We start from the raw sequence: 14,395 nt of genomic DNA on the forward strand, positions 1-14,395 counted from the left end.
CATCTTGAGACAAGGTTATTTCAAATGCCCGGCCTTTTGATTACACAGGGAGCGACTAACATCTCCAAGTGAGAGCGGCTGGGCCGGGACTGAAGAACTAGAAATCCTCTGCTCCGCCTGCTGGAAGGAGGAGATCAGGAGCTGAGTACACTGCTTCAGTTGCTCCAAAAAACTTAACCTAGAATTGCGGGATACCCCACAGGCATCAGCACAGCGGGCCCAGCTCGGCGTTGTCCGGCGCATGCGGCCGGGCACCATCTGGCCTGCTCTCCCCCGCCCCTACCCTCTTAGGCTGAAACGTCAGCCGCGGGCCTGGCCTCCGCGCTGACACGGTGGGACGTGCCCGGACCCGCAGCGGGCGGAGCCTAAGGAGGTGGGAGAGCGCCTCCCGACAGCCCAGCTGGGAACGGGTTCAGTCCCGGCCGGCTCTCCGCTCCGCCGGAGGGAAGCTCCGCGGTGCGGACTCTGTGACGCGCCCGCACAGTGCAACCAGAGCGGGTTCGCGCAAGGTTGCTGCTGCGCGAGGCGCATTTTCCTGGGAACCATCCGGGGAAATCCCGGCTTTAACTACGGGCCGTTCGGCCATTGTACCGACCCCTCTAGCCGCAGAAGGACGGCAAAGGGGGGCTGAAGCTGAGCTGAGCTCTTCCCGAGTGGGGAGAGCCCTCCAGGGCGAGGTGGGAAGGGAGGGTAGGGTGTTGCGAAGTTCACGGCCAGCGGTGGATTATCCAGGACAGTTTGCGCCTGGGGGCTGCGAAGTCAGCGAAGAGGACAAGGGCATGCTCAGTGGTGGTGGCGGTGATGCGGACCTGGCCAACGCCGCGGCGCGGGGCCAAGTGGAGGCCGTGCGGCAGCTCCTCGAAGCCGGTGTGGATCCCAACAGACTCAACCGCTTCGGGAGACGCCCGATCCAGGTAGTTGGGGGCCCCGGGCCTCGCCGGCAGGGGGCGCACGAACACGGGGCCGCCGCCTCCGTGGACGCGGCTGGAACTGAGATCTCCACGAACAGACCTGTGTCTCTTTGCTGGAGTATGGAGCTCAGGTGTAAAGCAGGTTTTCACTCATCAGAAATTCTAAAGGAAGGGACTGGAAACCCCGCTACTTCAGTTTGCTTTTCTTTTTAATGGGGGGTGGTGGTGGGGGTGGGGGCAAGGCCAGTATTCCCTGTCCCATCTCATAGCAGATGCAAGAGATAGGTTCACCTGGGCAGGAAAGGGAAGGAGAGGCTATTTGGGGAGAACTGCTTTGTCTCATCTGTTTGTCTTTCAACAAATAGCGATCAGTTTTCAACGATAGAGATAATTAGATTACAAGTTACGCAATTTGGATTGGATTTAAGGAATTCTACATCACAGCACATAAAAATCATCCTGAATTTTTAAGCTGCGATATGAAATGTTATATTCTTTCCTCATTGAATTGAATAAATACAAAGGTGAATTGAATACAAAGTAATGTCAGGATTCGTCAACCACAGTATTTAATTCCTTTTATTTTACGTTAGCAGTGTTTCTTGAGTGTTACATAAGAGAAAATATGCTTCTATAGATTTTTATCATACTGAATGCTTGGATTACATAAACATCCCTGCAGCTTTGTTAAATGGCAAAGGGTCTTTATGAATAATTAGCCTCTTCCTTGTTAAAATTCATTTATTCGATATGTTTAACTATTAATCCCACTTTAATTAGTGCTGATATATATTTTTTTAATTTCTTTAAAATCTAAGGTAGTACTTTGTGTTTTACTGTTGATCATGTAGTCAGCAGTATTAAGTACTAAAAATTAGTATTCACCTCACAATCATCTTCCAGAACCAAGTCATTAGTAAGAAATCTTGTTAATCATGCAGTTTTTAAATATGTATTCATTCATTTTGAATTTATAGAAAATGTTGGAAGAAGTGAGGGATTATTTAAAGCAGCAAAAATATTTTAAAGTAGTCCTTAAAGACTTCAACTTATATTAGTAACTGTACAAGGGGGCTTTTGTCATTTTAATTCACCATATTCTGAGATATTAAGAGCCACTTTTTCTCCTCTATATATGAGATGCACTTTACATCACTAATAGAAAATATATCATGGTTTTTAAGGGAGGAGATGGATGTTTTCAATAACCATGGAACAACGAAAAAAATTAGCATACTATATTTTGATTCCATGGTACATATTAAAGCATAAACTCACAAGAACATATAATTTCATTTTGAATATTTAATTATCAATTGTTAAAATAAGAAAGTAAATGCTGGCATAATGTACATGTACACAAAGGGATACTGTAGGATTACTGCTTCAAAACATCGTTTTTCTAAGTTATGCATTGCTCTGATTTGACTGCTAAAATCCAAGCTCCTTTTTAGATAGCAAAATGTTTACTGTTTAACAATATAAAATCCTAGCACATTATAAAATCCTGTACAATGCAAATATAGTGTCTATTTTATGTTACATCAAATATATTATCCTCTAAACTTTAGCCCTTATCTATAATGTTAAATATTAAAAGTGGTGAATCATTGATTGAAAACAAATAGTTTGTTTTCATCGTCTTATAAAACTATGCACGACTTTACTTTCCCCCCCTCTATCTCCCACTGTGGCTCAAATTATGGGACTATATATACGCCCTTTATGAGCAGAGACATATAACAGTGAAAAGTAAAAGCCTTCCCACAGGGGATTTACCACAAGAAATAAACAAAGTAAACCTTGTTTTAAACGTAGTTTCTTATTTTCTCTCCTAAAGCATTACTCTAATGTCTAAAATAAATATATCAGCTGACTGCCTAGTAAATTTTTTAGATGGGGATTATGGCTGGGTGGGGGAGGGGAGAGCAAGGGAAATAAATTTAAGATTGTAAAAGTCCTTAAACTTAACTCTGCCTTAAACTTAAGTCCTTTAAGTCCTTAAACTTAACATCATTTAACAACATAGATTACCGTTTCAATGGACATTTTTAAAAACTTTTCCCACAACGGCGATAAGCACTTTGTTATCAGCTCTTTCCTTGTCTTCCCACGTTTGGAGAATAAAACTGAACTAATTAATTAGGTCTGAGTAGAGTATAAACTGGGGCTGCTAGGTGTCGGGGAGCGGTGGGGGGGGGGGCGAGAGGGGGGATTTGCGTCAGTAAATTAAGCTTAACTAGACTTCCGAGGCTTGTAAGGGCCTGGGGATCATGAATAGGTCTTTTTTTGAAAAGACTCTACTTGCCCCCACCTGTCCTGACCACTCTGCTCTCTCCGGCAGGTGATGATGATGGGCAGCGCCCGAGTAGCCGAGCTGCTGCTGCTCCACGGCGCGGACCCCAACTGCGCGGACCCCGCCACGCTCACCCGACCGGTGCACGACGCCGCCCGGGAGGGCTTCCTGGACACGCTGGTGGCCCTGCACCGAGCCGGGGCGCGGCTGGATGTGCGCGATGCCTGGGGCCGCCAGCCCGTGGACCTGGCTGAAGAGCGGGGCCACCGCGACGTCGCCGGGTACCTGCGCGCGGCCGCGGGAGACTGAGGGCACGCGTACATAGCCGCCCACAACGACTGTTTTTTCTCTCCAGTTCGCCACCCCAACTTAGTTCAAAGAGGGCTGCAAACCTGGAATAGCGGAAGTCTTCCTGGGCGACTGGATTCCCGGCAGCGAAGGAGGAGCTGACTGGAAATAATTTTTTCTCCGCCCCCCCCCCACCCCCTCTGGATATCGCCCTTGGCACTCACCGTGAAGCAAAATGAAGAGAGGTGGGGCACATGGATTTCCAGTAGGAGCCGAATGTGGAACTCCCGCGTTTGTTTTTCAGGGTTTTCTGGTGAAAAGCGGCACGTGAGCAAGTCCATGAACAAACCCAAGTGCTGTGAATCTTCACACAGAAGGTGCTGGGGCGGAGTGGGAGGCGGTGGCAGCTAGCCTTCAGGTCGCAGGCAGGTGATAACGATCGCCCCACTGACCTTGAAGGACCCCCCTGTAAGTCCCCACTTCAGGCGTCGGGCCCTGAGGGAAAATCTGGAGCTGGAGGACCAGACAATGACGAGGACGAAGATCGACCCGGGCTCAGTAGGCGACCAAAGCCTCCTTTACAGGATTGCGGAGCGGGGCGGGTCGCGAGCAAAAAGCTACCGACTGGAAGCCTTGGGGCCTCTTGTCCAGTCCCATCAGATAGCGATGGGGAAGAGAGGACCCGGAAGTCACCTCGATTTGCCCGCTAATTCTAAAGTCCCCAGGTCTAGGTGATGCTGAACGGCTCTCCGAAAGGGGCGCTCATTTGCTGTTGCTAAGGCGAGATTCCTGCGGTGTTCCGTCCTCGGACAGACAGGTCCGGGTTGTAGCAAGAGCGATTGTAGGTAGGCCATTAACTGTTAACGATTTGTTTGATCTCTATACGATAGGATTCAGAAAGCCCCCTGTAAATTGCCACTTGAAAAGATTTCGTGATATTTTGTACTTCTGGGTTGTTCTTCAGTAGCAGTCTTAATTCGGAGACTTTAAATAACAAAGTAACTCGCGGCCCTTGGGAAGGAAGTGAGGAAGAACGACAGCTTTTATGCGAAGCTATGGCACCGTGCCACCTCCCAGATTACTTCAGTCCTTAACCTATTTATTTCTTTGTTAAAGTTTGTTTCCTTTACTGGAGTGTCTCCAGGGTCAAACTATGAAATATTACAAACGTTTTTTAGAAGATCCATGCACTTACCCAGTAAATGATCTCAGGATATCTCCCAAAGGGTTGCTGAAGGAGTAGACAGTGTGAAACTGTTGAAACTACGTAATGATGGCTCGTGAAATGTCTTACTATCTGCTGAACAAACTAAAGGTGTACTGTTTGGGGATTTAATTTCCAGTGTTGCTTGATTCATTACAGCATTGGAATAACTGATATTTCACTGTTTTAATGTTAAAAAGAAAAGTTGAGATTGGACACCAAGGTTTTGGCTGTGAATTCCATTCCTAATTTAAGGGAGTTGTGGAATCTGGTGACAACCTTATATTAATGGAAAGTAAATCAAGAAAATATGGTTGGGTACTACAGGGTACTGTGAGATTCATATATATATATACACATATATATATATGCCAAAACATCATACATTATTGGGAAATCAAGTACCACCTGGTGGCACTGAAATATTTATGATGCATTTAAAAGTAAATTCAGATTTCAAATCCACCTGGTAGGCAGGTATGGCCAATGTGTTTTATCAGCCACACAAGAAATACATATGTTAAATCTGTTTAAGATTTTACTTTGAAGGATACATGCAAATAAACATAGCTCTATATACATGAGCCCTGCTTCTGGCTCTATTTTACAATTACAGAAAAATATACATGTTAATTTCTGTATCTAAATCTAAAATATTACCAAGGTTTGTAAAAATCTTATCACCTGACCTTCACTGCAAGATCTGGAAGTAAAATAAATTTATAATTCAATAATGTATTCATTTGGCCTCATTTTTATATTTTTTCAGCTGAGGGAATGGATGAGAATAAGGATGATTTACTATGAAAGCAAAATCTATTTAAAATTTCCTATGTTCTAATGGCTAAAATTAGTAATTTCAAATATAAGGTATGAAATAAATTCTGAGAGCTCAAGATTCATACAGCTCCTAACGGCTTTGGGAAAGTGTGTTCATAGGAATGCCTTAAAATTTTATTTCTGTGTTATGAGAAAAACAATATGAATATGGTGTCCAGGACCAAATAAGTTCATTTTATAAAGCTAGGTAACTGACCTTCAGCAAATAAATAAAACTAACTTAACTTACACCAATCACATTGAGATTCTATATTGCCCTTCCTTTATGGGAAATGTTAAAAAACAAATTATTTGTGTGCTAATATGTAATAGTCAATAGGGATTTTTTTTAACTACCTCCATAATTATCAATTATTTTAAAAACCAAGACATGCTTATTTTTCTTTTCCAAAGTTCAAGATGTTGGCACTCTAACAAAAACAAAAAAAAGAGCAATTAGAATCAGTGATTCTAAAACCTTAGAAACACTCTTGTGGACTACTTTCTGAAACAAATGGAAAAGCTGGTGTCATCTACAGTATCAGATGACAGCTAATCATAACCATTATAATCATAACATAATGTCAGCAACTAATCATAACCAAAATCTGATATGAATACTAGGGTTTCACTATTAACAAACTATCCCATTACTTGTGAAAACCTAGGTTGGTGTAATTTCATTGCATTTAATTACCAGGTTTAAAAAGATGGGGAGGGGAGGTGTAAATACCTAAGAAAATAAGAACATTTTAATTTTTTAAATTACTTGGAGAGAGCAACAAGAGCACAATACTTTCAACATCTCTTCCTGTTCAATTTAAAATTCCAGGGAAGAATGAGGGAATGAAGGAAAGAGAAATTAGGACTTGAATGGAAGGTAGGAGACCTGGAATCTGGTATTGGTTCTTCAAATAATTCAATATATGATCTACTAAATCAAATGACATAATTAGCCCCAATTTCCTCATCTATAAAAAATGGGAGTGGTACTAGATTATTCTTAAGCTCCCAACTATCACTAACATTTTATCCCTTTATAAGTTTGTCATATACATGACTGTAATTTGGTCTTATATTTTATTAGTAATTATTTTGCCATGGTCTGTCTGAGCCAAGAAAAGCTATATAAAGGAAGAGAGAGAAGTGATACATTTTAAAATTCTGGAGCCCTGGGGAATGGGAGATCTTTATAAGTACCACCTCTACCAGTTAATTGAAAAGTTAGAGACAAGTCTGTGAGAACTAGCACAAAAAAGATGCTTTGTAAAATAAATATGTAGTTTAATTTTAAGCACTTTCTTACTCCATCTTACCTGATTTTTTGTTGTCGTGTTTTGCATTTATCTCATGTCACTCAGAACTCAGTTCTTTAAGTGAGATAAGCAGGTAAACCCAATAAATTTATTAAAATAATGCTTAAGTAGGTATCTACCAACGAAATGCTCTGAAAGGAATGATGTTTTTTAAGTACACTTATTACAAGTGATTCTGACCTAAAAGGAGTTGGTATAAGAGTTAAAACCAAGAAAAAAGGTTGGGGATTTTGGAAGGAATAGAAAGTGCGAAGCATGAGAATGCTAAAATATGTAGAAATGTCATTAGAAGATGAATAACTCTGTAAATAGCTCTGTAAAATAACTCTGTAAAATAATGGATTTTAAGGACCCATTTCTAAAGGTCTGCACTTTCTCATTTGTTTCCATTGGATTATGAAGTTTTAGGTCCCTAAGTGTTAGGTGATGGTAGGAACCAGCTGGTCTGGGAAGAGCTTAGTATCACCTGAATAAGTACAGTTCAGTTCAGTCATTCAGTCCTGTCCCACTCTTTTCGATCTCATGACTGCAGCACGCCAGGCTTCCCTGTCCATCACCAACTCCCAGAGCTTGCTCAAACTCATGTCCATCCTCTGTCCCCTTCCCCTTCTGCCTTTAATCTTTCCCAGCATCAGGGTCTTTGCCAGTGAGTCAGTTCTTCACATCAGGTGGCCAAAGTATTGGACCTTCAGCATCAATCCTTCCAGTGAATATTCAGGACTGATCTCCTTTAGGATTGACTGGTTGGATCTCCTTGCAGTCCAACGGACTCTCAAGTCTTCTCCAATACCACAGTTCAAAAGCATCAATTCTTAGGAGCTCAGCTTGCTTTATGGTCCAACTCTCACAACCATACGTAACTACTGGAAAATGATAACTTTGACTAGATGGACCTTTGTCAGCAAAGTAATGTCTCTGCTTTTTAATGTGCTGTCTAGGTTGGTCATAGCTTTTCTTCCAAGGAGCAAGCATCTTTTAATTTCATGGCTGCAGTCACCATCTGCAGTCATTTTGGAGCCCAAGAAAATAAAGTCTGTCACTGTTTCCATTGTTTTCCCATCTATTTGCCATGAAGTGATGGGACCAGATGCCATGATCTTTGTTTTGAATATGTATGAGTCAGCCATTTCAGGAGGGTGGAGAATGAGATGAAAAGAAAGGAATAGAAGGAGGAGAGACATGTGGTGTTTTGTAGAAGATGGATCAGTGAGTAGCTCAACAGAATTAATCAAATCAAACCAAAACTAACTGTATATGATCTACACACTGGTAGGGTTTGTGAAATATCTCCAGGCCTAAAATAATGGGAGTCTGCTCATTCCCTACTGTCTGGATTTTCTATAAAGCTTTTCTCAGGATCAGCTTTTATAAATGGTATGTGTGCATGTGTTAGTCCCTCCGTCGTGTCCAACTCCTTGCAACCCCATGGGCTGTAGCCTGCCAGGCTCCTCACTCCAAGGAGTGGGTTGCCATTTCGTTCTTCAGGGTATCTTTCTGACACAGGAATCAAACCCAGGTCTCCTGCATTGGTAGATGGATTCTCTACCGTCTAAGCCACCAGGGTAGGAGTCCTTTTTACTCTATGTAAATAACTTGTACGTATCACCACTTTGTTAATTATGTAATATAGAAAATTTTGCTTTGAAGCCAGTACTACTGATGAAATAACACATAACTGGCATGGATTACATATTAAGCACAGTAATATAAATTATGTATTTCCCAACTGAGCACCCAATTCTGATTTTCTAATTTGAAGTTTTAAATCAATATAAACCAAATGTTTTTCTGGAGGTTAAAAAAAAATGGAGAGACGTACAAAGATGATACAATGACTGTCTCATAGACATCTACATTTTCTTTGAAGTTTACAGAGAACTCCAAACACCTGTTAATCCCCTTCCCATTCAGAAGCCCTGACATTAGACCTCCAGTAGATCTATACAGTCAGTGCTGGCACATAAAATGTTTTACCTCAGAGTTAAGGTGAAAACTTTTAAGACCAATTACAGTAATTAAAACATGCCTTGTTTCCATTTCAAATTTGGCCTTCTCCCAAAATGCATAATCTGTTTTCCTTTGGAATACTCTATACTCTGGCAGGATTGGAGCTACTGCCTTTGAACTCTTTTCTTGTGTGACTTCTGGGTCTCCATTTCATTTCAACCAAACTCCACTCCACTTCCCTATCTCATCACAAATTTCTTCATCCCTTTGCTTTAGTTGAAAACTGCATTTCACTGAGAATTCCACTTTCTTCTGACAAGAAGAAAGGTGTGGCTAAGAGTGGGAGTCAGTCATGAGTGTCTGCTGTTTGAGTGGTTTTCAAAATAGCCCTAAACCAGATAGGTAAAAATTATTCATTGCTCTTCAGTTTTCACTCATCTCTTAATATACATAATTGCATTTTGTTTTCTTTATCAGATTAAGCTGTAAATAATTTTAGTATGTGTCATTACATATTTAATAATATGTTTATAAGAGATAACATATAAACAAAATAGTAAGCACTTTTTCTATTAACAAAGCCACAGGTAGGTCAACAGATTATCAATAACACACAGAGTTTTCTTCTGTGAATTCTGGGAAATTGGCTTCTCATTCTGTCTGTGGGTTATGAGTTACTAAACTCTATCACCTTTCCTAGGACACAAAAGTAAGTACCGTACCCTGTACAGTCTTCTGTATCTGCTTCCAACATGCCAATTTAGAATTATAAGCTATAACCTTCCCTAAAATATTTTGTCATTCTCTATTACTCTCTAATCTCTGGACTGCCTTTGATAGTTACAGATATTATATATGGATCTATTCCAGAGCTTCAGGAGCCTTTTGATCTGTTTAAATTCTATCTTGAACAGAAGAATATGCCATCCCCTTTCTAGGGAAAAGTTACATGACATTTCATTTTATATGTGCCCCAGGTATTTATTACATCTGTATAAATGATGGTGCTTTCCCCATCAGTCATTTGAGACCAACATGTAGGGAAGTGATTCTCAGCCCTGGCTCTTAATCATTTGTGTTTCAAATTTTGAAGTCACTGACCACTTCAGGACTACAAAATTAGAATCTCTAGTTCTGAAGATGAAAATTTCTGTAGTTGTTATTTTAAAATTCTGGTTCATAGTAAACTCAAACAGTTCAGAAAATAAACAGAATTAAGTAAATACCTCCTGAAACTTCCCTACCCACCATTCTCACTATCCATGAGTAACTGCTTTTTTTTAAAATTAATCAACTTTCCAGAAATATAAGTACATATAATTGTAAACACCCCTTCCCAACACACACATTTAGAAAACCATTCTGCAACTTGTTTTCTTTGGTAGTAGATCTTTGACAACCTGCATTAGGAAATAAAGATGCACTTCATTTTTTGTATAGTTGCATAGTTTATATTTTATGGATAAACCCAAATTTTTAAAAATCAGTTTCTTATTGACAAACATGTAAACTGTTTCCTTATTTTTTTTTTGCTACTACATATGCTGCTATAAAGAACCTTTTTTTTCATCCCTATATGAGCAATCTGTAGCATTTATAGAAGTGATATTGCTAAGGTTAAAGGTACATCTCTTTCCTCTCACACACACAAACACACATGCATACAGTATATGTCTGCACATATGTGTGTATAAAATCTTTCCATACTTATGTTTGTATATATGTGTGTAGGTGTATATCTTCAATAATATATACACATATATATACATATATACTTCTCATACTTAGATGAGTTATAGGAGTAGAATTGCAAAGTCAAAGGGTAGTACATGTATACATATATATGTAATATGCATTTCTTTCATACACATATAAACTCTACACAAATAGTATAAATATTTCCATACCTATATTTACGTATGTGTATACGTGCATACATAAACTCAGTGGGATTGCTGAATCAAAGGGTATGTATATGTATGCAGTTTTAATAGAGACTATAAAGTTGCTTTCCAAAATGAATGTACCAAGTTGCAATAGTATGTAAAGATGATTGTTTTCTGACAACTTTCCCAATATTATCACTCCTTTTATTTCTGCCATACCTATAGGTATATGTCAGTGTTTTTGCTACATTTCTTTACTAATCAGTAAAGCTGAATATATTTTCATAGTTTTTTACCATTTGACTATTTCAATATCTTCTAAACTGCCCATTATATTATTTGCTACCATTCTTACTGGGTTATTTTTCTAACTCACTTATGTATTCATATATTCTAAGAGTTAATCTTTTGTATATATGTTCAAATAATAGTTTTAAAATCTTACTTATAGTATCCTGTGTCTTACACCTTTGGGATTTTTAGTTTGAGCATGTGCAATATTAGGAAAATTTCTTACAGAATTTTGATATTAAGAGATACCTGAGGGAAAAAGCTAGCTGTCTCTAGGACATCATGGCTGGAGGTAGTAGAGTTGGATGGTACAGACAAATCATTAGTAAAATGCCCACTCCTATCTCTGCCTGTGGAATGAATTTGCTGATCCAAAATAGAAATCATTTTTAAAAGTAAAAAATCATTTTCCTCCATTCAAACACTCAAATCTACAAAGTTCATTTTTAGGCCAAAAATGACCCATCAAAAGCTCACTTCCTGTTGACTCTAGCCTGTAGAACAACAGAAAGGGCACAAGGATTTTAGTCCAAAGACTTTCTTAATGATTCCAGCCTTGGCACTTGCAGGTCATAAAGTATCCAAGATTTTAGTCCGTCTAGGCCTCAGTCTTCTCACCTGTAAGACAGGGTAGTAATTCCAAATTCAAAGGGCCACAGTGAGGATAAAATAAGTAACAGAAGCCAAAGTGCATACAAATAATACTGCCCAGCTCTTGGTCATACTGTTTTTGAAGAACACATAGCTCAAGTCATGTGAAACTCCAAATGGCTTTGGAATGCCACAAGTTAGTTGTGTTGGTAAAGATTCATCTTCATAATTATATTTTGCTTAGTCTAATATTAAAATGAGATAGAATTCCCCTGTATACCACAACTCAAAAAACACAGGTGCTGGGCAGCAAGGGAAAACCAAGATGGAATTTAAGTTTGAGTCTTTTATACTCATTGAACTGTTCATTCACTACTATATAGAGCTTATTGTATAGTCGTTTTATTCTGTGCTGTCATTCAAATGGCACTCTTCTGAAGTGGGTAACTCCCTTTATTCCCAGAACAAGTTTAGGTGGAGAGGAAATGGTTACAGGTGAAGCTATACAGGCCAAATCAATACAGACAGATCCCCGAATTTAAACTTGGGGAAGTTTAAATGAAGTTTAAAACTTCATTTGGGAAACTGAAGCTCAGCAGACCTTTTAGGAATAATAGGATAATGTGAGGTTTAATTTTATGTGTCAGCTTGGCAAGGCTATGATATCCAATTGTTTTGTCAAACACCAGTTAAGATATTGCTATAAAGCTATTGCTATAAAGCTATTTTTAATATATAATTAACATTTAAATCCACAGACTTTAAGTATAGCAGATTATCCTCCATAATGTGTGTGGGCCTCATCCGGTTAGTTGAAGGCCTTAGGTGAAAGAGAGGTTGCCCAAAGAAGAAAGAATTCAGTCTCCAGGCTGCTGCCTTCTGACTCAAAATTGCAACATCAACTCTTCTCTCAGTCTCCAGCCTGCCTATTTGTCATGCGGACTTCAAGTTTTGCCAGCCCCCAAAACTGGGGTAAGCCAATTCCTTAAAATAAATCATAGAAACACACACATTTGGTTCTGTCTCTCTAGAGAACCCTGACTAATAATTTCAAGAAATGATAATACAGAAATGTGTAACACAGGTCTTCTCATCCTCACCCATCATAGTTTACTGCCACAGCTAATAACACTGCCTGGGTTCACTCTTCCACTTCTCCAGGGTGCTTAAATGATACTAAGCTGCAATTGGGCAGTATTTCTCCTCCAGGATTCTTTCTCTTATCCCCCATCTCCTAAAACACCTTTCCTCTGTTTGCCAGAAAACGAAAATTCCCTCATTATAATCGTAAGTTTTTACAAGCCCATCTCTCCTATGAAGTTTTTTTGGGGGTGGGGGTGGGGGGAGGAGAGAAGTGAAGGAGGGGATCTTGGGAATAGTGAAAACCAGAGCAAGATCCGTCTTCCATGGAGGTTACATACTAACTACTGAGAGACAAATAATTACTTACAGTAACTTCTGCAGGGTAAGCGCTTTAGGGGTGGGGGTGGGGGTGGGGGGAATACAGTGCCTAGAGGAGTTTCTGAGGGCGGATACCTGACAAGAGACCTGAAGAAGAACGAGCTAACCTTGTGAAGAACGAGAAAGCGCATTCATTGTCACACAAGGGTGGCAAGCAGCCTCAGCATGGAGCCTGGATGGTCAGGAAAGTCTGAGGGAGCCCTACAGGAGAGAGGAGAGGTGCATTTGTAATTTATTTACAGTGGCTATTGGAGCCTGGGGCTTCCCTGGTGGCTCAATCCCAAAGAGTCCTCCTGCCAATGCAGGAGACGCCGACACCGGTTGGATCCCTGCGTCGGGAAGATCCCCTGGAGAAGGAAATGGTAACCCTCTACGGTATTCTTGCCTCGTAAATCCCATGGACAGAAGAGCTTGGCAGACACCAGTCCAAGCAAACTGTCAGACGTGACTTAGCAACTAAACAAAAACATTTAAGCCTGGCCCCTGAGTCTCACTTCAACCGGCCGGTCAGGAGGCTGCGTCCTGTGCGGAAGTGAGGGATGGGGAGTGGAAGCCGCCCGAGTGCAGCTGGACCTGGCCTCACCGTTACAGCGCGGTGTGGCTCGCAGCATCCGAGTCCCACTTGCCTCCTCCAGATAGTGAGGAGCTCGGCGTTCGCGCCAGAGGACCTGTCGGCTGTCTCGCTAGGGATCCACTTCTGCAGCTTGGCCACTAGGCTCGGGCACAAGCAAAAGAAGCCACTTCAATGTGGTCCACCTTTCAGGCTCCGAAGGCTGGGCCTAGTCCCACACCCTCTCTTCCACGCCGAACGGCCAGGCCGCGCCTCCAGCCCGCGAGGCTCTGGGCCGATCGAGACCGACTTCGGAGCCGAGGAGCTGGGGACATCGGGTCAGCGCCGCCCGCCTGCAAGCGGCGTCCTGGGCTGGACCACTCGCCTTCGGGGAGCCGGCGAGCCCGCGTCAAAGCTCTTTCCAGCCCGGGAGCGGGGACCAGCCCGATTGCGCTCCGGATCCCGGCTCTTGAGTGTCCTCAGGCCGCCTCGGTGTCCTCGACTCAACCTCCTCCCCCCCACCTCCTTTATGCGGCTCTTTCCTTTCCTTCCCCCGCTTTCCTGTGCCGGGTGGACCAAAGCAGCACAGGGAGTGGGTGGGGGTGTCCAGAAAGAAAGGATCAGTGATGTGGAAGAAAAGAGGGGGGAGGTGGGGAGGGAGGCGAGGAGAGAGAAGAGGGACCATGCTGGGGAGTCGGGCAGCGAGAGGGAAGCGTGTCCAGCGTGGGGCCGGAGGAGGAGGGGGGTACGGCTGCGGGAGGAAGGGCCAGAGGACGCAGGGACACCCGGAGAGCGGGGAGCAGCCGTGGGGGAGGGGAGCACGGCGGGAGGAGGA

The 14,395-nt window shown here is 41.9% G+C and overlaps 1 protein-coding gene across 1 annotated transcript; it reads left to right on the plus strand.

Moving 5' to 3' along the window:
* The first annotated feature begins 368 nt into the window (after positions 1-368).
* On the plus strand, positions 369-5,283 carry CDKN2B (cyclin dependent kinase inhibitor 2B). Its single transcript, XM_020908899.2, has 2 exons — positions 369-914; positions 3,256-5,283. Exons 1-2 carry the CDS (start codon positions 780-782, stop codon positions 3,514-3,516), a joined length of 396 nt encoding a protein of 131 aa, XP_020764558.1. The 5' UTR covers positions 369-779; the 3' UTR covers positions 3,517-5,283.
* Positions 5,284-14,395: the final 9,112 nt, after the last annotated feature.

The sequence above is a fragment of the Odocoileus virginianus genome, chromosome 18, assembly GCF_023699985.2.
Source record: "Odocoileus virginianus isolate 20LAN1187 ecotype Illinois chromosome 18, Ovbor_1.2, whole genome shotgun sequence".
Taxonomy (NCBI): domain Eukaryota; kingdom Metazoa; phylum Chordata; class Mammalia; order Artiodactyla; family Cervidae; genus Odocoileus; species Odocoileus virginianus.

Coding starts and splice junctions, on each gene's coding strand:
- CDKN2B (XM_020908899.2), top strand. CDS start 780: ATGCTCAGTGGTGGTGGCGGTGATGCGGACCTGGCCAACGCCGCGGCG. Junction 915..3,255: donor TCGGGAGACGCCCGATCCAG/GTAGTTGGGGGC, acceptor TCTCTCCGGCAG/GTGATGATGATGGGCAGCGC.